At 44.7% G+C, this 24,358-nt stretch overlaps 1 protein-coding gene and 1 long non-coding RNA gene across 2 annotated transcripts; both read right to left on the bottom strand.

Annotated features, from left to right (window-relative positions):
- Positions 1 to 2,241: 2,241 nt before the first annotated feature.
- LOC144104963 (uncharacterized) lies at positions 2,242 to 6,042 on the bottom strand. The gene is made up of 3 exons (XR_013308669.1): positions 5,929 to 6,042; positions 5,644 to 5,792; positions 2,242 to 2,552 (listed from the first exon to the last, which is right to left on the bottom strand). It is a non-coding gene; the product is annotated as an uncharacterized LOC144104963 (long non-coding RNA).
- Positions 6,043 to 6,833: 791 nt separating this feature from the next.
- Positions 6,834 to 15,144, bottom strand: LOC144103428 (trypsin Tyr p 3.0101-like). Its single transcript, XM_077636148.1, has 4 exons — positions 14,961 to 15,144; positions 9,109 to 9,212; positions 7,680 to 7,821; positions 6,834 to 6,839 (listed from the first exon to the last, which is right to left on the bottom strand). Exons 1-4 carry the CDS (start codon positions 14,973 to 14,975, stop codon positions 6,834 to 6,836), a joined length of 267 nt encoding a protein of 88 aa, XP_077492274.1. The 5' UTR covers positions 14,976 to 15,144.
- Between the last annotated feature and the right edge of the window lie 9,214 nt (positions 15,145 to 24,358).

Genomic DNA, 24,358 nt, shown 5'->3' with positions numbered 1-24,358 from the left:
CAAGATCCGTTTTTTTTCCTAACTAGTCGCGTTATTTGTTTTAATGCATCGGGTCGATGCTTCTTCGAGAGGGGAGTAATGCCGCGAATATTTGCAGTGTGTTCGTTTTTCAAATCTGCCGCCACATCACTTTATCGCTGTGTTTGCTACGCAAGACGCGACTAGATTTATCTCGATTGATCGCAGCCAGGCAGAGCGGATTCTACCTTGTTCCGGAATGTTCTAATAACTTTGCGCTCTTTATCTCGAAAGTTCGCTATCAGCTTTAAATTGAGCACGGCCGACAGCGGCCGGCATTCTGTTCGACGACCTCCGAGCACGCTTGTCGCTTCGCCGCCGCCGAGTGATTCAGTCCATTTTGGGTGCAAGTCAGCCCAATAAACAGTTCTTTTAGAAGACCCTTCCGTCCGTCTTCATCGCTGCTTCGACTGCCGTCACCACTACGTGACAATATTCAAAAATGTTCCCGATGCTGTAAGCGGAGAGATAGCCTACGGTGTAGAATTTAGATCACAGTAACATACAGTCGCGTAAATGATATTAAGGAGGCCGCTTCGCCGATGAAACCCCTCTCTTGATATGCATATCTTATAGAGAGCTATTTATCACATTTCTGCAAGTAAGTTCCCCATTTGTGCGTGCGTAGAAAGCCAGCAGAGCTCCCTGTTCTAGCTAGTAAAGGCGAGGAAAGATCATAACGCCGAAGCGCGTTTCTTCTCTTTGCCGCGTATGATACTGAGTGTATTGGCATGTAAGGACGCACTGTAATATGAGCGGTTGAGAGCCCAAATTTTGAAATCACATTATTTATTGTTTATTTATACACAGTGCAGCCCAGTTTTTTAAGGGCTATGGCATGCGTGAGTATACAAGTATAAGGAGCCAGTCACCTATAAGCCAACACGAATAAAATATAAACACGCAAATTCGGAACGCATCCAACAACAAAACAAACATGCATAAATTCACACATTACACTAGACAGCCTCAGCGCGGTAAAAAACTTATTCAATGGAAGCGCACGGCTGCTGCAATAAAGCGAGTTCCAATCAGATATTGTTCGAGAAAAAAACTGTACTTTAATACGTTTGACTGCGCGACGAAAGGGGCAGGTTAATCTGGTGGTATCTTCTTCATGAGATTAGTTGGGCGAATGTGAGGTTAGTCTTTTGCGAGAGGCCATAATGAGATTTAATAATGCAATGCTAAACTTTAACGAATCAGTGCAGCAACGTTCTGAGAGAGGAGTTAAATTTACTGATAAATTTCGGAAGAGGAAGAAAAATTACGAACAGATGGCAAAAAAAATCAAACCAACTGCTTGCTTCTGCGTAGCATTAAGTGTCCTGATTGCAGTTGTTGAGTTTGGGCTCCATGCCACAGACGGTAATTCAAGAAGAGAACGGGCTGCAACCTTTACAAGTTTTGTTTCTTTAGGGGCATGAGAAAACGTGTGAAGTACACACTCAAGTTTTTTTCAAGGCTGTACCGAGCATTGAATAGATGTATTCTGGTCATGATATGTTATTTCCAAATGATACTTCAAGGTATTCAAAATGAGAAAGTCTGTTTGGTAATGACCAGTTTAAGGGTCATTACTAAACTGTGGTCTTGCCGGTTAATAATGGGACAATACAGGATGCAATCATGGTTGCGGAGGGTAATCTGGGATGTGATGTTGCATGCAAGGTCGTTTGTATGACGCAAAAAAGCAGCTGGCTGATAACAGAATCTTGGGAGACTCCAAAAGTTACATCCATGACAGAGGATTTGGCATTGTTAAAGGAAACGAACTGTGAATGTTGAGTGGAGATACTGGAAATCCAATCAAAAGGGTGAGCGTTGCTGAGAATAGGTTGTTGTTGTCTAGATGTCTGTAGCGAGTTATTGTGTCAGATGTTTAGACGAATCTATTAATGTGGCGTAGTACCGAACCAACAATAATCATCTGAGAGATCTTATGAGGTGCGCATCACCTGTCCTTATTGTCCCTAAGGGAGAAAAATTAGTTATGGAACGTGGAGGATTACTACATTATTTAGAGACAAATTTTTTTTGTTGATGTTAATATTTCCTTCTTATAATGCTTCCAGTGTTCACATGCAGCGGAAATTGCGCACTTGCGTAAGCTTTTTCCGTGTGAAAATGCATGTAGGGGATCTTCACAAGTCTTCAAATTGTGTTGTGATCGCCTGCATGGTCACTTTAGAGCGCTTTCCAATAGCGTAAAAATATGCGCAATGAATGAAACGTATCCGTTCACTTATTTATTTTCAACAAAGGTTTGAAATTGCGGCACAAATAGAGCGATGAGTTGAAAAATAATTTTTGTGCTACTAATGAGTAGCACAGTTTCCCTAATCACCAGAAACCACTCGTTTCCACTTGTCGATTTCGCGAACTTCATCGCTTATCCATGAGAAAAATGCCGATACGCGCGTATTTATTCTTGGAGTATAAGGTGCTGTGCTGTCAAGTCCGTATGAAACTATACCCAGTTGTACAGCCCTGCCGTCTTTCCGCACATCGGTGATGGGGGCTCCAGAGTCGCCCTGGAAATATGACATCAGACCACGCAATGAACAACACGCACTGTATGGAAAAAAAAGTACTGCAAAACTACAGCTTATCTTTGAAATCAGTGAGCGGAAAGAAGCATGTAGAATTTTTTTATTAATGGATTTTTAATATTACATCTCAGAAAAAAAACAGCACATGTCAGATACGTCGTAACATACCTCTACGCTGAACACGCAATGCGACCCCAAGCGAGACCAATCAAAGCTTTATGATATTAACACTCAGCTGCTAGGGAGGAGCTCTTACTTCTAATTTACCAGTAAAAGGCGTTTCCCAGAATGAGTTATTCCGCTGATTCGGGCCCAAACTTCTCAGTGGTTGAACACCAGTTTTGGTTTCTTCGTTCGACTAAGAGGCTAGCACCAACTTTACTAGCCTTTGTTCGGTATTCTTAATGGACGCAGATCATTTTCAAAAAGGTTCCAGGGAAAGCGCTTGGATCGAATATGATCACATGCACTGCTAAGAAACCGGCTATGCTCATAGATACTCCTACTGGTGGACAGCGGGGACTATATTGTTTTACCGGTACGTTTACTTGGTTTGAATGGTACGAATGGCAGGAACTGCATTTTTTCTATGGCAGCGATTTTAGTACTTCACGCTGTAAGATAAACTTTCTATCTTTTGCCGAACCAAATGGGCAGGACAGCGCTTGTACATCACCGCCATCGGATTAGAAAAAACGAATAAAGGGGTCTGAATCCTCGTAACTGTGCACTGAAACCAATTTTCCACCCCTTCAATAATTACAGGCGAATTTATTTTTAACTGCTTTTACTTTCACGCTACCATAACACCAAGGCAATCTCACCTGCGTGCAGTACCCATTGTGCTCATTGTAGGCGCGGCCAAGGACAGTGAGCTGAGTGAATTTTCAAATTGCTGATACAAAGCTTGACTGCCACAAAGGACCACCAACCCGTTCAATAAGAAAACACTAAAGTTTATAACGCCAGTAAGCGTCGTAATACAGAATACGAAGCCGCTTGTGGAAGAGCATGTTTTTCACAATTGGCATTTTGAAAACATGAATTATCTGTTCAATTTTAGAAGAGATAACTTTGAATAAAAATATATTTGCATATTTGCCGCCTTTACACTGTTTCCGTTGTTAAAATCACATTGCACCGCCTTGAAACCGTTCCTGAATTTTATTTTCAAAATTTCCACTTCGAAAGTGAATATGTAATCTAATTCATTAGAAATTGTTGCTTTGCACCAGGTAACAAATGCATAAATTATGGCTCAAGTCAACATCACAATTAAAGAGTATATTTACAAAAACACCTTATTATTAAACTATGGTTCGATTTTTTTCATCAAAAACGTTTTTTAACGTCTAATCCTGGCTAAGACTGAGGCTTTAAAAGAAAGTTCCTGAAATATTGAGATATACTGAGAACTATGCAAGTCATTAAAAAATCGCTTAATGAAACTGATGTAAAGACTGCTCACAGGCGCCTATCTTTCGTCAATTTTTTTATTTGGTTTTGTTCATGGGGGCTTAACGTCCAAAAGCAACTAAGGCTATGAGGAGTGCCGTAGTGAAGGGCTCCGGAATTTCCGACCACCCCTGTTTCTTTAACGCGTACTGAAAACCTAGTGCGCGGGCCTAAACAATTTCGCCTCTATCGAAATTCGACCGCCGCAGCCTGGGTCAAATCCTCGTTTTTTTTGTGGCAGCAGCCGAGTGCCATAACCTCTTAGCCACCGCGGCGGCTGGTTTCTCTTTTTCTTGCCCCCACAAAAATTTCCCATGCACTCAAATCCGTGCATTGAAGATATAATCCTGTCTTCTCTCGTTTTTAACCTTCAACAAACTGTGATTTATATACACCTACAAAGCGGTAATGTATCCGCACTTGAACGTTCACCCATGCTGTCTGCTGTCGTGCTTTGTCCTCACCCGAAATATTGTCCCCATCTAATCCATGGGCACACTTTGGGTTTACCAGAGTGTCTGCATTTTCTCGCTATACGAACACCTAGGCATTCCGGAAAGCCTGAAAATATGACCAATTAAATACCGGATGCGTGCGCGCCGTATACTGTATTTAAGCCGCATGAACCCTGCGAAGTTTGTTCAAGAAGAACCATTTAAGAGGTTCACCTTCGCACCAGGAATGCCGTCTTTTAGATCTGACTACTTAGATGACTACTAGACGCTTCTCTATGTTTGAGCGTATTAGTTTAAAAAGCCGCCACTATGGTAGTCTTGATTGTCGTAGTCGAAATCAATAAGAAACGGGCCTGCGCTGGCATATAATCTGAATGCAAGATAACCGATGGTCATTGACGGTTGCGTACTTGATCCGAAGATAACGTAAGCGAAGCAGTGGGCGGCAGAAAGATAGGTAGACGGACAAGATTAAGAAGTAGGCAGAGATAGAACGGCCGCATCTTGCACTGAACAGTGCTAATTGAACAGATATGGGAGTGGCCTCCCTCCTTCAGTTAGCTTACTCAGGTTACGTATGATAATAGTAGCTATGACGTTCGTAGGATGTGCATAATGAAATAGACTGAGAATGAGGAATTGGGTTGTTTTTAACAAAAAACACACCCGCCGGGGTGGCTCAGTGGTTAGGGCGCTCAGCTACTTATCCGGAGTACCCGGGTTCGAACCCGACCGCAGCGGCAGCGTTTCGATGGAGGCAAAACGCAACGGCGCCGGTGTGTTGTACGATGGCAGTGCACGTTAAAGATCCCCAAGTGGTCGAAATTATTCCGAAGCCCTTCACTGCGGCACGTCTCCCTTCCTTTCATCTCTCAGTTCCTCCTTTACGGTTTCTCTCACGGAGTGGTTCAGGTGTCCGCAGATATGTGCGACAGATACTCTGCCATTTCCTTTCCTCAAAAACCAACTTTCACTTTTCAATTTTTCACCTTGTTGTACCAGAACTTAGTACTCTTTCAGATGACTTTCTGCTTTATTATGGCGCATGGGGTGTACATGCTCATGTATACATGATGTACATGATGCTGACAACTTGTAAACTCTAACACCATGAAAAGAGAGAATAGAGAATAAAAACTTGCATATGCTGCGACTGAACTTACGGTCCATACAGTCTGGTGCTTGTCTGCTATGCACATAACTGTTGAAGGATTTGTTCTCTGGCGGCGGGCTTTGGGCAGAGTAGCTAAACACGGCTTTTCTGAGAGCCCTGTCGCCACATAGTAGCGCAGCTTTTCTGAGTGAGTTCCGTCTTCGAAAAAAAGAGAAAAACTTTTGAGGGATACTTGTACACAAAATCCGTGGTTGAGAATATCTCTTTCGATTACACTCGATGATTACACACGTTTTTGTCTAATTTAATTGAGTTGAAGCACAGGTTTCCTTACTGGGAAAGGTGTCACCGTATCCGGCCACAAGAAGGCGCTTTTTGTGGAACTCCACGTTGTGTGAAGGAAGACATACTGGCCTTACATAATCGTCGAAGTGTGAAAGTGGTTCCTCCAACTGAAAAGGAAGGAACATAGTTCAAACGCTCTAACTGGACTTTAAAAAGAACGCCGTACATGATAAATTTATTTTCAAAATATATAACCAGCTGTCTTGAGCTTACATTCTTTGCTTGCTTCCATTTTGTGAATATCTGAGGCATCTCGTTTTATGAGAAACGCTCGCTGAACTACGCGATTTGCGTCCTATTTGCGTAAACACAACTAGTGCGTAACCATTGGTGTTGTTGTGAAAGGGCCTTGTGGGCGTATTTCTGCGGAAATGCATATTTATGACCAGCCAGAGGTTAGCTTCGTTAGCTTAAAATAGCCGAAGATGGGAGCTGCTAATTTTAATAATGTATTTGGAGGATGCGACAAATATGCATAAATCGAGCTCTCATGTAGAGACCGTACGTCATGTGCCAATTAACATATCCTTCACGTATTTGCTTCTTTTTTAATCTTTATAACAACTTAATACTTTGGAGCATTGCTTAATTGCTGTTCACTAGTTCATAAAATATATACCACGTGCATTTTTTTACGAGTATACAGGTCGTTATTTTAAGCCCTAGCAGAGATACCTAGGTCTAGTCTCTGTGCGTGGATTGTTCAGCAAGGTGGATATTTTGCACGTGATAGCCCTCAGTTATTAATGATCAAATAAAATTAACTAAACAACTTATTAATTTTGGTAAGTTAACTAAAAGTAGGTTAAGTAAGTGAAGGGAAGTAAAGTAAGAAATTTATGGCCGTCAACGTCAAGATGTCCAGAGAAGATGGATCCAGTTATAATTTTTTTTTTAATTCTGTGAAGCATTTCAATAAACTTAGCATAAAAAACACGCATTTTTAAATACAAAACGTAGCTTGCCGCAATGCACAACTTTAAAATGGCGTCGCTCGCATTCCAATACAGCTACTACAGAAACTGTCTACTTCATACCGTAGAATCATTTAACGTGCTTTTACAGTAATACTACGCCAAGCGATGTCATTTTAACATCGTGTATTGCGGAAAAAAACTTTGCGAGCTAAAACGGTAATATTTTTTATGCTAAATAATTCGAATCACATTGATGAGAAAGTAAATTTAAAAGAGTGGACTAAGCTTTCTTGCTGACTGCCTTCAATTTCTGATTGTGATGTGTGAATATGAAATCAAAATAAAAAGGTCGATTAGCGGAGTTTAGTTAATTAATAGTTTCTATATTGAGCTCTACCACGTATAGTTTCTATATTGAGCTCTATCACGTAAGAAGTACTTTGGTTTGGGTTAGTTTGTTCACAGCTGTAGATGATGTCAGGACGGCGGAAAAGGAACAAAGACGGGAGAGGTACAAGAACACAACAGGACAGGCGCCTGTCCTGTAGTGTTCTTGTGCCTCTCTTGTCCTTGTTCCTTTCGCACCGTCCAGACATCATCTCTCTCTATCACGTGTATAGTGCACGCCTTGCTGTACAAATCACCTGTACAGACCGCACCGATGCATCTCTTGCAGAGTTTAAAATAGCGATCTGTTAACAGGTAAAAAAACTCCCGGTATATCAGCCATGACCACAATCCTGTCTGGTCTCACCAAAAAAACCTGTTTCCTCCGTATAAGTCTACTTTGCTGTAGAGCAGAATATCAGTTGCGAGCACTCACCTTTAACAAAGCGATGTCATTCGCAACACCGAGATTATCGTAGGCTGGATGAATGACCCCATGCTCTACATTGACACGAGGCCCTCTGTAGAGCTCACTGGTGTTAAAGCGGACGTATATTTTCTCCATCTCGTCTGGTTTTCTAAAAAGTGGGCAATGGTGTTGAAAATTAGCATAGCTAAAATGATTGTTGCTAGAAGTAAACAAAATGGTGCACAATATGTTGGTGGGAACATGCTGGCTTTAAGCTTTATATCTCTGTCCTTTAATGATGCCTATAGCTTGACGACAGCATGCGATACTTTAAAAGACATTTTTAAAGGCGACTATTTATGCTTTTTTATATACAAGCTTAAGACAATGCTATGGTTCATATTATTGAAAAATCTGAAGAAGACGGTAATGCAAAGAAAAGAGACGGGCAGATACGGGACGACGAGGGCGGGCAACTGCATATTTGTTTATAAATCGACGAGCTTAAAGGGGTCGAATGTGTGAAACTTGCAGATAAGGCATGCGAAATCGTTTAGAGCTAGAATTTACAAATGTGACCTAGTTATCGATAAAAACCACGATGTTCTTAAACGTTCCCCACAGCGCCAAGAGGGGGAGGGGGGTGAGGGGCACATGATTACGCAATCGACGGTATCGGTACATTTACATCGTACAAACGCTTGCTTTGGAAAACAAAATCAACGCCACAGAAGGCAAAGTCCGCTGAGTCCTGTTGGGCAGCATCCTATGAAGCACGGCAGCATGTGGTTGACAGCAGAAGAAATTTTAAATTTGTCCTGACGTCAAGCTCATATTCTCACCACTCCTCGGGTGCTGTGAGTAGAGATCTAATATTTATTCCTGCTCTATGGTGACGCTTAAAATACTGTGCCTGCTTTACCTACAGCCTGTACAGATATGTATACTTGAATATCGCGGACATCTTGAAGAGTGGTGCAGTTACCTCTTAAAAGCGCGTTTCTGTGGTATAGAACACATATTTTTTATATGTTTCACTTAGTCGCTATCTTCGCCGATAGCCTTACATGTATGACACAGTATCGAACAAAATATCCGGGTACAGTGCTGCCTTAACTACGTTCTACTGATAATCGCTGCCTAACACAACGCGGTAGAGGCTGCTAGTAGCTACTAGCGGTAGGGCTAGTAGGTACACGGCTGCTTTATCACCCCCCTCCCTTTTTTTTTTCTTTCTCTAGGCAGATAAGTTTTTCTTCTTCCTCAGCCTTACAGCTGGGTTGCACTGCAGTCAGTAATTTATTTTTTGCTTTAGGTTTATTTCTACTTTACTCGATTTTCCATCGTTGCTTCTACTGTTTTTCTTAATTAGTATTGTCACAGGTATTAACAGTGGCTTTAATAGACGAAAGAACGGAGAACTTTACACCACGTGATTAAAACGCCGGACACTTACGGTACATCAATACAATGTGCCGCCGTCATCACAACTCTTCTTGTTATAATGCTACCACTGCAAGTGGCTACTTCCTGGCCAGAAACCTTTAGCTCCAACTGTACCTGGAATAGAGCGTATAAGGAGGAAATTGCTCTATAGCTGTTCACTGTGCAGAATGTGTTGCGCAAATATTTTAAGAGAAAACTGACGAAGATGAAATAATCTTTTTAGAGCGCAATGTGGTGTAAGTATCGTTAGTCATCAGATGCTGCAGTAGAAATGTCGCGTGCCTCTTTTTGCGCTTTCCTCAAGGAAGTCAGTTAATTTTATTTAGCTATAATCTGTGAAAGCACTGTTGCTGTTGTAGAGAAGGCTCAAACAATGTTGCAGAAAATGTTAGCTCCTATAGTGGAAACAAGCGGCTCGAACGCAGCCATCCCGGAGTCATTCTAACTGTCAGCACTCTTTTTTATTCGAAAGAGAGGTTTATGTTGCAACCGATATGCAGTTATGCAGTGAGCTTTTAATGTGCAATTGCACAATATTCAGTGTCAACAAGGCATCTTTTCAACAGCTAATTACATGCACCTGAGCTAAGCCTGCGTAACTAAAGCTCAATTTTTCCGGTTCTACGAGACATGTCTAAAGTTTTGCTGGTTTGCCTCTATGAGAAAAAAATCTGTAGTTACTATGCCTCCGGGCATAGTGGCAAATTGACCGGTCTGTTGTGCGAAGGAAGGAATATCTGATGCAATAATCTAACAGCTTCACACATAGGTTGTATGTGAAAGGGAGTTTAAAACATCCAAGTAGAAAATTACCAACCAGTTATCATTTCCTTCAACTTTTCAACCAGCCCTTTAAACGGGTTTAAAGTTTACTGCTATTCTTATTACCGAAACACAAAAAGCTGCCACTATGGCCATTATGTTTATAGGCTGTGAATTGGAAATTTTTAACACCACTTGTGACATCACAACTCGAGGTGCCATGATTGCTCTATCGCCTAGAGGCTATTTTTTGCCTTTTTTTCCGCAAATTGCGTTTCTGCATAGTTTCTTTCGTCATCTTCAAAAAGGGAAAAATTGAAATAAAGTAAATCAAAGTCGATTTATATAATTAATCTAAATGTGAAAGAGGCGCGCTAGAAGTTCGGTTCTCACTTCCGTTCCGGTGTTTAGGTCCAATGTTCATGTGTGGCAGTTGCTCGGTTAGCGATAAATACTTTATGTTCATATATGCGAACTTGGTCATTCTCTGTATTCATAGATCCCTGGGAGCCTTCCTACCTCTATTGGCGTAGTTGTGCCATGGTCAAACCATGCATCAACGCCCTAACGCCCTACGTTCACAGTTGCTGCAGTCGGTGGGACTTGTGTTGTTCCGGCTTGGTTGCGTCCCAGTATGCTCATCCGAGCTCACTCTTGCGACTAATTAAGTTGCCGGCTGACACGATGGGAAGGTGTTGCTAGGTGGATATATATATATATATATATATATATATATATATATATATATATATATATATATATTGGAATGAAACCATTCCATTTTGAAACCGCTGCTTTGATCTCTTCCTTCGAGACTGATGTAACCTCCTCCAGTGCCGAAGTCGCTGCCCTCACCCCACGTGGTGCTACTCCAGCTTTGTCATCGGACATTTTCGACCGCTGCATTGACCGCGCTCTCGACACTGCTCACCGCGCGCAGCTCCTTGCCCTGCTCAACCAGTTTCGCTCATCGTTTGACCACCAGTCGACTTCTTTTAAGCCGTGCGACCACTGTCGAGCACCAGATTGACACCGGAACCCATGCTCCTCTCCGTCAGCGCCCCTACCGTGTGTCGCCTCCCGAGCGCCGCGTCATAACTGAGAAAGTTGACAACATGCTACAACGCGGCATTATTCAACCTTCCGCCAGTCCTTAGTCGTCCCCAGTCTTCCTGGTTAAAAAGAAGGATGGCTCGATACGATTTTGCGTGGACTATCGCCGGCTCAACAAAATTACGCGCAAAGACGTCTACCCGCTACCACGTATTGACGACGCCCTTGACTGCTTGCAAGGCGCCGAGTTCTTCTCCTCCCTGGATCTCCGTTCCGGCTATTGGCAAGTCCCGATGACTGAATCCGACCGTCCTAAAACGGCGTTCGTCACAACTGACGGACTCTATGAGTTCAACGTGATGCCATTCGGCCTCTGTAACGCTCCCGCAACGTTTGAACGAATGATGGACGACATCTTGCGCGGCCTGAAGTGGACTGTTTGTCTCTGCTATTTAGATGATGTTGTCGTGTTTTCGGCCGATTTTCCGACGCATCTCAAGCACTTGCGCTATATACTGAGCTGCCTCACCAATGCTGGCCTTCAACTTAATCTCAAAAAATGTCACTTTGCTGCCCGGCAGCTCACAATACTCGGCCACCTCGTCTCCAAAGACGGCGTCCTGCCCGATCCTGACAAACTCCGGGCTGTCGCTGACTTCCCTAAACCGACTTCTACAAAACAAGTGCGCCGATTTGTGGATCTCTTCTCCTATTTTCGGCGATTTGTTCCCAATTTCGCCTCCATCGTCGCGCCCCTGACAAAACTTCTTAATGGTCCCGCCGACCTGTCTACGTGGGACTCGGCCTGCGGCGACGCTTTTGCTGCGCTCCGTCGTTTTCTCACCTCACCACCTATCCTTCGACACTACGACCCCAGTGCCCCTACTGAAGTGCACACCGACGCAAGCGGAATCGGCCTCGGGGCTGTCCTTGCCCAGCGCAAGCCCGAATTTCCTGAATACGTCGTTGCGTATGCCAGCCGTGCCCTCACCAAGGCTGAGTCGAACTACACTGTGACGGAAAAGGAGTGTCTCGCCGTAGTGTGGGCTCTAACAAAATTCCGCCTATACTTATATGGCCATCCGTTCACCGTCGTCACCGATCATCATGCTTTGTGCTGGTTGGCTTCACTCAAAGATCCCTCAGGGCGCCTAGGCCGCTGGGCCCTCCGTCTTCAGGAATTCGATATCACCGTAGTTTACCGATCGGGCCGCAAGCACTCCGACGCCGACGCCTTGTCCCGTTTCCCACTGTCCTCTCCTGCGCCCTCTTCGCCAATATCTGCATCTCTACTCGCAGCGCTCACTACCATGGATATGCCCCATCAACAACGCCAAGATCCATAGATTTCACCGTTGCTCGACGTACTTCGTGCACTCTCTACGGCCTCCTTCCCTTGAGCACTTCGTCGCCAGGCTTCCCATTTTGCCCTTCGCGACGGTCTTCTGTACCGGCGCTACTATCGTCCAGATGGCCGCAAGTGGCTTCTCGTGATTCCCCGACATCTCCGCATTGAAATTTGTGAACACCACCATGCCGATCCTCAGAGCGCTCACGCTGGCTCGCTGAAAACGTACGAGCGACTACGCCAGATGTACTATTGGCGGGGGGGGGGGGGGGGGGGCATGTACAACTTCGTTTGTCGCTAAGTTCGCTCCTGCACGGCCTGTCAGCAGCGGATGTCGACACCTCGCCCTTCGACTGCCCCGTTACAGCCAATACCGTGTCCGGCTCGCCCTTTTGATCGTGTTGGCATCGACCTATATGGGCCACTTCCCTTCACGACCGCTGGAAATCGCTGGATCATAGTCGCCGTGGACCACCTCACTCGGTATGCTGAGACCGCTGCCCTACCTGCGGCTACTGCTCGCGATGTAGCCTTCTTCCTTCTTCATCACTTTGTCCTGCGTCATGGCGCTCCTCGCGAACTTCTCAGTGACCGCGGCCGTGTTTTCTTGTCTGAAGTTCTTCACGAGGTTCTCGCTGCGTGCCACACAGTCCACCGCACCACTACTGCTTACCACCCTCAAACCAACGGCCTCACCAAACACTTCAATCGTACTCTTGGAGACATGATCGCCATGTACATTCACTCCGACAGCTCCAATTGGGATCAGCTTCTTCCGTTCGTCACCTATGCATATAACACCACCTCTCAAGCAACCACCGGCTTTTCCCCATTCTTTCTTTTATTCGGACGTGAACCTTCTTGTATGTTGGATACAGTCCTTCCCAACAACCCCGACAGCTCGGAATATGCTTCCCTTTCTGACATTACCCGCCATGCTGAGCAGTGCCGCCAGTTGGCTCGCTCCTTCACCGCCGAACGTCAAGGTCTCCGTACCCATGCTTCCGATCAAGACACGCCCGCGGTTCACTTCTCCACTGGCTCACTGGTGTGGCTCTCGGTTCCGGCTACGTCCAAATTTTCGGCCAAGCACATCGGCCCTTACCGAATCTTGGAGCGTACGTCACCGGTCAACTATATTATCGAACCGGTGACACCATCTTCGGACCATCGCCGCCGTGGCCGCGAAGTCGTTCACGTCAGCTGCTTGAAGCCGTATTATAGTCCCCTCGTAGTCTCATCTCCTTGAGTCGCCAGGATGGCTCCCTCTTTCCGCCGGGGCACTTGGAATGAAGAAGATGAACCAGCCCCGAAGCCAACGACGACGAAGCGCTCGCGCCGCCGGTTGGATGCTCGTGCAGGATGGAATACTGCCGCTTGTGTCTGGTCTCGCGGCTCTCTGCCTCGTAGAATGCCTGTGCCAAGGTCTTCGTAGCCGGCGCTTCCATCGTGCCAATAAACCGCTCTACAATATATATATATATATATATATATATATATATATATATATATATATATATATATATATATATATATATATATAGCTGGGCATGCTGCCTACCACCCGGTGGCTGGTGAGACTGAAGAACACACAACGGCTACCCTAAATAAGTGACTACTACAAGTGGTAGCCGCTAAAAGAAGTGAAACATGCCATTCCTTAATCCTGTAATTCACTTCTACAGTTCCAAAAATCTATGATCATTAACGTTGCTTATTTTGTCACCGAAGTCAGACATTGGTACGATACATTTTCGAATCAAGAGAGGATCCTGTCATGTCCGGGGCGGGAATTTATATGAGCTTGAAAGGTATTGCCATGATGCAAGTGTATAATTCTTTCTAGAGTTCTAGAGTCCTGAGCGATATGTAAATCATGAAACAAGTGCAGTGTGGTGCTATTGTCGGCTAGGGCCACGCCTTAGATGTTAACTTTACAAATGCAGGTTCCGCTGGTTGTGAAGAATGAGAGAAGTTCCAATTCGTTAGACGCGAGCAAATATCACGCGTAGCTGCATCGCAAAACGTGCAAGATACAGTAAATTGCCCAGTGGTCGTATTATAAAGCATCCCCGCCGTTGTTACGCAGTAAACGTTTTCAATGAGCTGGACCTCTGTCTTAAAAAATGTAAACATATATGCCAGAGACACAATAAAATTCCATCGTGGCCAGACAACTGCAAGAGCACAGCTTCCTGTGAGAGAACAACTCTTTCTCCGGGCTAAAATAGCCCAATATTTTTTTGTTAATGCCGAACTAAAAAGGACAGAAATTTTGGGAGGCCGAAAATTAAGGCTTTACTATGCCTGTAGTGCTGGAATTTACATGAACAGATGTGTTATCGTTAACTGCCATAAAAACAGCCACCTGAATGGTACGACGGAACAGCGCTGACGGACGGGACGGAAGAGGAGACAGACACATAGAGACAGACGCAGACACCTCCTCGGAACCTCGACCACCGACTACCTCGAGTTCTGTGTTCAGAAGAATAGCAGACCGCCTAGACGAGCGAGACTGCATTCAATGTTATGTATATTTATATACTATATATAGTTGTTCGCCTTGGAATTTTTCTCTATGAGTAGCGAGGTGGGTGAAATGTTAGATTGCTCGAGATTTTCTTACACTTGAAGAGGGAAGTTAAAGAAACAAAATGATTGTTCATGATTTTGCGTACTTTCACTAAAGCACTTACCACCCATGGAAACATCCGCTTCTCCGTTATAGTACCATTGATAATCCTTGGCAGTGGTTTTGAGAGTCCGCATTCTGAGGGCCGTAAATATTTGTAATTAAACCGGTGACGAATATTTGGGCTACGAAAATGTTCCTTTCGGAGGCATAGTTTAGCTCTTACCTTTCGAGTTAACGCTTGAGCACCGAATCTAGACAAAAAAAGGCAACAAGCGACATGAGCACTAGGCGTTGTCAGTCTATAGCACGTGGCCTGAGCTCCGGTTATGCAAAAAGTGATGCCAGATAAACGCGCACATCCATCGTCCCAAGACTAATAGCGCACAAAACACAATATCGCCCAAGTTAACCTTCGCTGACATTTCGATCATTAAGTTTGACGCGGACGGGAGGTCATCACGTGTGAAACACGGATTACGAATCTGCTTCTCTGGTCTGTCCAGCTCGACACTGTCCAGTCGTCGCCAGTAGAGAGCTGTGACAAGCCAAAAGTGATGGCCGCTGTGCAGTTATTTTGATCGAGGAATGTTTCCGCAGGACTGCCTAATCTCCAGTGTCAGCAGCATGTTTACTGGTCACGGATTGGTACTATTTGAGGTGCCTCGCCCAATGAAGCACTCAACAGAGAAAGCAGGTTTTCGCTCATTATTTCGTAAGGTAGTTTTCTATGCAAACAGTGAACATAAACTATGTCTCATCATGACAATTCATTACGCTGATGCGCAGCATCATTGCTTCTGTATAAAAAAAAGAACAGACTACCTCCGAAAAGAACGTTTGTTGCCGACGTGTGCTGACTAGCACGTATTTCCTAATTATTAAGAAACACACTTTCTTTTGCTTATTCGCACTACACGTAAACGAAGCCGATGAGTAAACTGCCTTGTAGCGCGAGCAACAGTGGCCGAGGTTGAGCAGTTTCGCGTAATTCCAAGAGAGCCGCGCTGCACATGCGCAAGGAGACCTTGACTACGGCACACCTTTCTTCCCGAGTCCCTCCTTTATTCGTTTCATTATGGCGCGGTTCAGGTGTCCGCGGATATATGAGACAGATACTGCGCCATTTCCATTCCCCAAAAACCAATTTAACCTTACGGCTGCTGTCCGCGGTGTTGGTCGCCACGGCAGGCGTCGCATGGAGCACACCTACCGTTCCGCTGAACGCATCAAAGTGCACCGGCGTTTTATGAAAATTTGCTTTTGGGGAAAAGGAAATGGCGCACTATCTGTCTCACTGTATCGGGGGACACCTGAACCACGCCATAAGGGAAGAAATAAAGGAGGGACTGAGAGCAGAAAGGAAGAAAGAGGTGCCGTATTGGAGGGCTCCGCAGTAATTCCCACTACCTGTGGATCTTTAACGTGCACAGACATTGCACAGCGCACGGGCACCTTAGAGTTCCGCCTCCATCGAAACGCAGCCGCCGCGGACGGGTTCGAACTTTGGTACTCCGGATCGTTGACCGGAAGGATTGACCTTGTGTATCTGAGAGGAAGCAACCAATCTAAATACTGTGTAGGCAGCATTGAGACAACTGCGTGTTACTTAACCGATCATCGGGCAGCGTTTATCTCTTTCAAATCAATTGAATAAATAAACAACGTGTCTCGCCGAATACTTCTTCAATGCTTAACAATTTAGTCACAAAAAAACTCGACAACATGCGTAATCAGCGGGGAACTACAGCTCTCGACACGTATATCCTAGCATAGCTGAGCTAAGCCACTGCCAAATCTTTTTTTGCAATCAATTCAAAGCGTAGAAGCATTGGTTTGAAACGGGAAGCCAACACTGAATAAAAATTACTTTGAGAAATATATTCTCCAAAGGGGCATCCACATTTACACTCTTTATATCAATATATAAGAATCAAGTTTTCATTTATAAGTGCATTAAAGATAAAAAAAATGGCACAAACGTAAGAAAGTAGAAAAAATGATTTGACATAGAAGTTCTTTCAGAAGAAATAACAATTTACAGTCTGTTTCAAAGCAATGGTCGCTCCTAAATCTGCCGTTTGACAGGCATTTCTGTTGCAGTTGCACTGGCAGAGTACGCAGGCTGCCTTCCACTGCCGCAATACCTGAACACTGCAAAAAATCTTAGAAATCCGCCAATCTTTTCAGAACCGTAAAACTCTCTCAGCATAGCAGTGAACATCTACGATGTTAACCCTAACACTCTCCGCTATACCCTGATGTTCAGCCGCAGTAAGGGCGTGATACATCCACTGTCCTCAGTGTCTCGAGATAAGAGCGTATGCAAAAATCATCCTTTACTAATAAAACGCTGCATTACCTCCCTGTTTTACATTCGCCATCTCCTTGATCGTGAAGTGATTGGCTTCACTAGGTATTTAATGATGACTAAGGGCTCATATCGAAGCAAACGCTCCATTTTTGTTGTCGCCTGAAATACGATAGCACATACCCACGGTGGGGGTTTGGCCAAGGTTTGGTGCAGATCCAAACAGGAAAATTCTCATCCAGGTTTATCTCAAGCAGCTCATAAATTCAGAGTACTCTGAGCGAAATTTTTCTAGAGTTCTATACTGGCCTCGAATGAAGGTTCCTTCCTTATCGTCCTCTATTGGTGCCTAGTCGTATCCGATACATAACCTTAGAGTCTGGAAACCCGGGAATAACAAGGTTTTATTTTGAACCCAATTTATCTTACTAATGCATTTTAGCACGTCCCCTGCTGAGTCCCGTAATAATCTCCGAGAGCTACTGGGGTATTGAGGTCAGGAAATATTAAATTACGCAATTAAGTTCCCGGCAGATCTCGAGTTCGTAAAGTGTTCATTTTCAAGATCACCTGTCATTCTTGGTATAATATGCAGCGCATTTGCTACCTGTTCCAGGTTCTGATTTTGGCACCGCATATTTGAATCAAGTGTAATCTCTGCATATTCAACTAGCAAGTGCAAATAATGAAATCCCTGCCTGCAGTGCAATCGCTGAAGTTACCAGCATCATGATGCTTCCACCAGCTTTCGTTGTTGCATTAGCATATGGAACAATAATATTTGGTTAAAAACGCATCATTGCAGCTGGATTGTTTTGTATCAGTGAAATTATTGTTTTGCTAAATATGTGAGGTCACACCCCATAGCTTCCAACAATCGGACGAGAGAAGAGTAGGCAGGCAGGAATGTATGATTCATCAAGAACAAAGGAGAAACTTTGTTACATTTTTTCGCACGATTATTTTACTGTCCTTGCTCACCAGAGACCAACCGGCCAATATCAATCCTGAAGGAATCATCGAAATACAGTAAAGCTGTTGTGTGTTGGCCTTGGCCCTCATCCTCTTTCTACGAGCGGCAAGGCCTCAGTTCATAGGTCCAGCCAAGATCAGGATACAAAAAAAGCTCTAGGCCGAGGAATTTATCCGTATGGTATATACAAACGCCTTACACGAGTTAAACTATTTACACAAGCATGCTGGCAAAATTAAAATTCATGTGCTCTGAACACGCAAACACATATTTCAGTGAGCTTAGATAGACATTTTTCTTCTCCTTTGGACCAGTGTTAGATAACTACTGAGACTTACCTTGCTTGTGGAAGGTAACAAAATCAAAGGCAATAACAGGCTCATAATATAAGAACGCTCCACGGCCGATTGCATGACCAAAGGCAGAAGCTCCAGCTTGCAGGAAGAGCGAGGTGACCGCTCATATCAGGGGCTATTTCTTGGAGGACTACTGAGTTTTAGAGAGAGCCTTGCTTCCTTTTTGAGAACAGCTCTTGCCCTTAATTAGAGCGAAGCCAGCAACAACCAAACCAGTATCTTCCTACGTTGTCCTCAGCGCACTAAAAAGACACAACACGTATGTCTAAGCTAAGTTGATTATGAGGACATCGTACATAGAACATCAATAATTCTCTTTTAGTCACAGAAGTAGGCACCAGGAACACTTGTGTCATTTGTTTTGTACAACACAAAAAACTCGTCAGTCATTTAGGCACGTTGTTTGCATAAGATGAGTAGAAATAGAATTACAGCGAGCGTGAGTGTTCAGGTGATCGCTTTAACCGAAGAACGCAAGTCTACTTGTAGTCACGACTCGTCATTGGCTGAACTGATCGGTGGTGAACAGTTGTAGAACCGCAGAGCCGGCTATTAGGAACTCCTCTTTCGTGTCCGGCAATGATATATAGTTGAAAGCTTTTTCAGATTACGTTTTCTTTGCAGTAGGCAGATTTATACTACTTCCGACTCTAAATTTACAATGAAATAGTTTAAGCGTGGTCGGTTCATGACAACAGCCACTTAAAAAATGAAGGAAACAAAAAAGAAAGTGCGCTCTCAAATATTTGCCACTGCCTAGCACTGTGCTGCAGAGGTATAAATTTAGGCGAAGAGGAGAGTCTGAATTGTCCACCCGGCAAATAAACCCCCGCACATGCACATGAAAGGTGCTTTCTTACATAACAGCGAATGAATAAATTTGAAGAGAGCGCTAGCATAATATTGGATTCTGTTAACTTGTTTTCTTGCATTTATATGTGTTTTTTGGACACACGCATCACGCAATAGTCTAGCTGAAGAAATGTTTGCTGTCGCACGCGTAGGATATTTGCTACAGCGTCCAAGTCATGCCGGTTGCTACAAAATTTTCATTCATCAGCAGAACCTTAGCAACATTTGCGCCGTAACAGAAATTCAAACCAGTATATACTGTGAGATTCGCTTTTGTTCCGGACAACCTGGTCGATCGTGAATGTAGGCCGAATTAGATAATTGCTACTTGTTAAAGAAACCGAGCAGGATTTATTGTTTTCTTAGCTTGCTTTCACTCAAGTGTATCTTACGTTGACATTGTCGTCTTGTGCGTTTCTTATTATGGTTGTCCGCTTTCCAAAATATGCGTACCACAAGAAAAATTACGACATAAAATATAGCTGAAAAATGTCTATGCTAAACTCGTATTAAAACCAATGCCGCATTGTTGCACGACGTGTGGTGCGCATGACTCCTGCATTGGAACAATTTCCAGATGATGTCCAGTTTTTTTTTATCCGAGTACTTGCTTTTCGGTGATAGATGAGGCTGGCCAATAAAAAGATTTCTGCAGGCTATTCTCATCCTGGAAAATGTGCAGACACCGACCCTGCTTATCGGTTGGCCACGTGGAAAGGATATCCTCTTTGTCGGGCGGGAAATTGAACTACCGGTAATATTCGTGTGCCTGAGAAGATTCACCACGCACACGACCACAGCGGATGAAGAAATCGACCCCAATTGTCTGGAGGAAATTTCTTTCATGTGCTGAGTCTGGTGTCTTCTAAAGAGCCTCATCTGCCCGTCGATGACGGGGTAAGGGTCTCCTATACTGTTATCATTTTTCGTACGACGCAGATAGAGATAGATAGTGCATGGGGGGATGAAGACCACGCTCATTGTTCATTAATCAAAATATTATAATGTGAGCAACTTTGCAGAGATCAAAACAGAGGGATTGAAGTAGTGGTTAGCGCTTGGTGTTTTAGGCGTCTCCGCTTTCGTCTAGTCACTGTTCTGAGGATTTTCTTGCTTTTAAACTTCCTCAATGTGTTATCGAGAAATGTATGAGGACACATACGATGAGCTGAGCTTGTTTTCATAGCCGCTAAGATGTCTGTGCAAAGAGGCACTTCATTCATTGATATTGTGCGGTTCATGGCTTCCAAAGTAGGCCGTAGCAAGCAAAGCTTCATGAAAAGCGGGTCCACATGCATGTAGACATGCTCACGTCGTGCGAAAACTCACTTCGTAGAGTGTGAGTAATTGGTTTTTTATTGTCCTCTTCTGCGAGCCCCTGTTTCATATATGCTTACACTTTCCAGGATATATATCAACCACTGTATGTTTCTAGTTTTCCTTTCAACGCTGTGTGGTCGACTTGAGTGCAGTTTTAAACAAGTACACTAACCAACAGGGGCTCTTTTTTCGGTGTTTGTGCTGCATATATTGGCTATGGGCATAATTTCTCTTTTCTCTTTTGATGTATTGTTGCCTCTTGCAGCTCATTTATCAAGCAGGGATGTTGGTCTGTGCATGTTCTTCGAAAGTTTCGATGAGTGTTACTTTATATGAAAACTTCATGGCGCGCATTGCGTTTTCATTTATCGCAACCAGCTGTGCTCTTTCTTGTCTCGTAAATCCACTGAACTGAGCTAAAATGGCATTATTGTTTTAGACAATGAAAATAGAAGATTGGGCGCAATTTTCTACAAGACTAATTGCCCTGTTAATTGGCATCATCATCACCACAAGCCTGACTACGCCCACTGCAGGACAAAGGCCTCTGCCACATCTCTCCAATTAAACCTGTCCTCAGCTAGCTGCAGCCACCCTATCCCTGCAAACTTCTTAATCGTATCCACCCACATAACTTCCGCCGCCCCTGCTACGCTTGCTTTTTGTAGGCATCCAATCAATTACTCTTAATAAATATCAATTATCTCGCCTACGCATTGCATGCGCTGGCCAAGTTCATTAATACCTCTTCATTTCAACTAGGATATTGTTAACCTGTGTTTGATTCACAGTTAAATGACAAGCCTTTATTCAACTGTTAGGAAGCCACTTTTGTTGCCTTTTCACTTGGAGCCTTTATGTTCAGTTACTAGGCGCATGATTGTCCTGATCGTGTATTATTTGCTCGACCGCACTATACTGGCTGTATTAACTTTCGATCAAAAGTTTATCTATGAACTGAATTGCTTCGTGTTTATAGCCGCGTTTATCGAAAACCTTGGTACTAAAGGTTTTGAAGCAAATTAGAATTTTCTTTAGAAGCGATTTCGAGACGAAAATGTTGGCGCTAGTGTGCAGCGCAACAAGGCCAGAAAGACGCTGTTCCGGACGCGATCAGACAAACTCTAAGACTCGACCAGATTCCACGGAACGTCCACCCAGAACACAACCGGGGAAGAAGAGTGGCCAGGGCCAGAGCTCTCCTACATAGCCACAGATACGAAACGGGGACAAGGTTCGTTGACGCCGCGGAATACGCAGAACGTTCGCGATTCGCGGTTGCGGTCGTCGATTCGAGTGGCGAAACGCGCATAACGGCAAGTGTAGTGTGCGAGCGCGCAGAAGAAGCGGAGGAAGCGGCGGTGGCCCTCGCCCTCACGGATCCGACGTGCACCACAGTTCTCTGTGACTCGCGACAAAGAGTCAAAAACTTCGCCAAAAATGGATCTCACAGACAGCGGCCCGAATCCTGAGCAATCGAAAAGTCCAGTGGGAGGAGGTTTTTCTAACCAGAATCCAGTGGTTCTCGGCGCACATGGGAGAAGTATCGAACACATATCGCAACCGAAGCGAGGCGGCCCACGCCAAGGCGCACGAGCTCGCGATCCGCGCTGGCGACCGTCGTCCATGAGACAGCACCAAAGACTGTTTCACCACCTACAAAGAAATTAGCAAGAGTGGGAGATCGGGCTAGTTGGTAATTTTCCATAATGCGATACAGCGCGAATAAAGACGGGGACGAAGCGAGACAACGCTGTGCTGTGTTGTCTCGCTTCGTCCCCGTCTTTATTCGCGCTGTATCGCATTAAAGAAATTAGCAAGGCCCTCTGCCTGGCCCGCCGAACCTTTCCTCCGCCCAACGACAAGCTGGACAGGGCGCACGGGGTGGCCCTCAGACAACTGCAGACGCTCAAGTACCCCATCCCGGCACAATACCGCAGACTCTACCCCGGAACATACCCGAGAAATATATACAAGGTCTGCCGCACTGCTATAGCAACTTTACCCCACATGCTCTGGGACTGTAGCAAAAACCCTGACGGTGCTAACTCCGGAATCCTCCCGACGCGGTGGGCTGCTGCCTTGCGCAGCCCCAGTCTCGGTGACCAACTCTGGGCCGTCCATCAGGCCCGCGAGGTGACGGCGAGGCAACAGCTCGACGGCCCCACGGGCGAGACCTAAGGCTCCGTCGGCGAAAGCTCTGCAGGACTTTTTAATAAAGTTGTTACCAACCAAGCAAAGTGTGCAGCGCCATTTTTAGCGCTATCTTGGGCTATGCTTGTTGTTAGATGCGGTTGCCGCTTGATGCCCTCCCATATCGAACAAAGTTGTTGCCTCTAGTCTCTGCATTCTACTGTCAGTGACTATCGAGGTAAACGTACATCTTTGTCAGCACAATAACGTAATAGAGGTAGACGTCCCTCTTTGCGGCATAATAACATAAAATTGTGCTTTGCAACATCGCCACACAAAGCATGACCATCTTCATGACACAGCCGCCGCGGCGGCTTAGTGGTTATGGCGCTCGGCTGCCGGCCCGAAAGACGCGGGTTCGATCCCGGCCGCGGCGGTCGAATTTCGATGGAGGCGAAATTCTGCAGGCCCGTGTACTGTGCGATGTCAGTCCGCATTAAAGAACACCAGGTGGTCGAAATTTCCGGAGCCCTTCACTACGGCGTCTCTCATAGCCTAAGGTGCTTTGGGACGTTAAACCGCTACAAACCAATCACGACACTTACAGACATAAGACTTTTTTATGAGGTTGACTGTTCTAGTGACAGAAGAGATTTGTCTCGGGGAGAACTTTGGTGGAAGACAACGCAAGGCAGGGGTGACCTTCAACTTCATGGAGCGATGACAATGTGGCGCACATCATCGAAATTGTGCACCAGGGCCACGTCGGTACAGATGACGTGCTAAGATATGCTTTCGGCATCAGTAACAAAACATCTCATCAAATTTTTATGAGGATTAAAAAAAGCGAAAGCTGAATAGCAGTCTTTTCTGTCTGTATTTGGTTTGTTTGATACTGATGCCCATAGACAAGACTGTCGTGTTTACTGTATCGACGTGTAGTAATTTGTGAGTGCGCTTGTACTGTTTCATGGTAAAGGCGCGCTGTACTAAGAGAGGGAAATAAACAACAGATGAGGCAGGTAACGTGCGTGATCTGATACTGTTTATCACTGCGTGGGTTTATATATTAAAAGCACATATTAAAAGAAATAAACAAAGTGTATATGACCAGATATTGAAATAGATGTTATACAATGAAGAATCCGAAACCCGCTTTCATTGACTTGTATCACTCTGCCGGCCATCAACAATTTTAACTCCCTTCGTGTCATAGGCCTTCAATACCGCCGCTTATGAAACGACACTGTACTCTTCAATCTACCTCTGCTAATCTCCACGAATGTCTACACCCAGCACATCATCCTATCATTTTCTAGCAGTGACAACCTTAGTAGCCACCACAATTCCTCAGTGGTTATCAAGCTCGGCTGCTGGGCTGAAAGAAAAAGGCTCAGTCCCGGCCTCGGCGGCCGCATTTCAATGCAGGCGAATTTCTAGAGGCCCGTGTACCGTCCGATGTCAGTGCACATCAAAAAACCCAAAGTGGTCGAAATTTCCGAAGCCCTTCACTACGG

Source organism: Amblyomma americanum, chromosome 9 (assembly GCF_052857255.1).
Source record: "Amblyomma americanum isolate KBUSLIRL-KWMA chromosome 9, ASM5285725v1, whole genome shotgun sequence".
NCBI lineage: Eukaryota > Metazoa > Arthropoda > Arachnida > Ixodida > Ixodidae > Amblyomma > Amblyomma americanum.
This window is presented reverse-complemented; position numbering and strand designations above follow the sequence as displayed.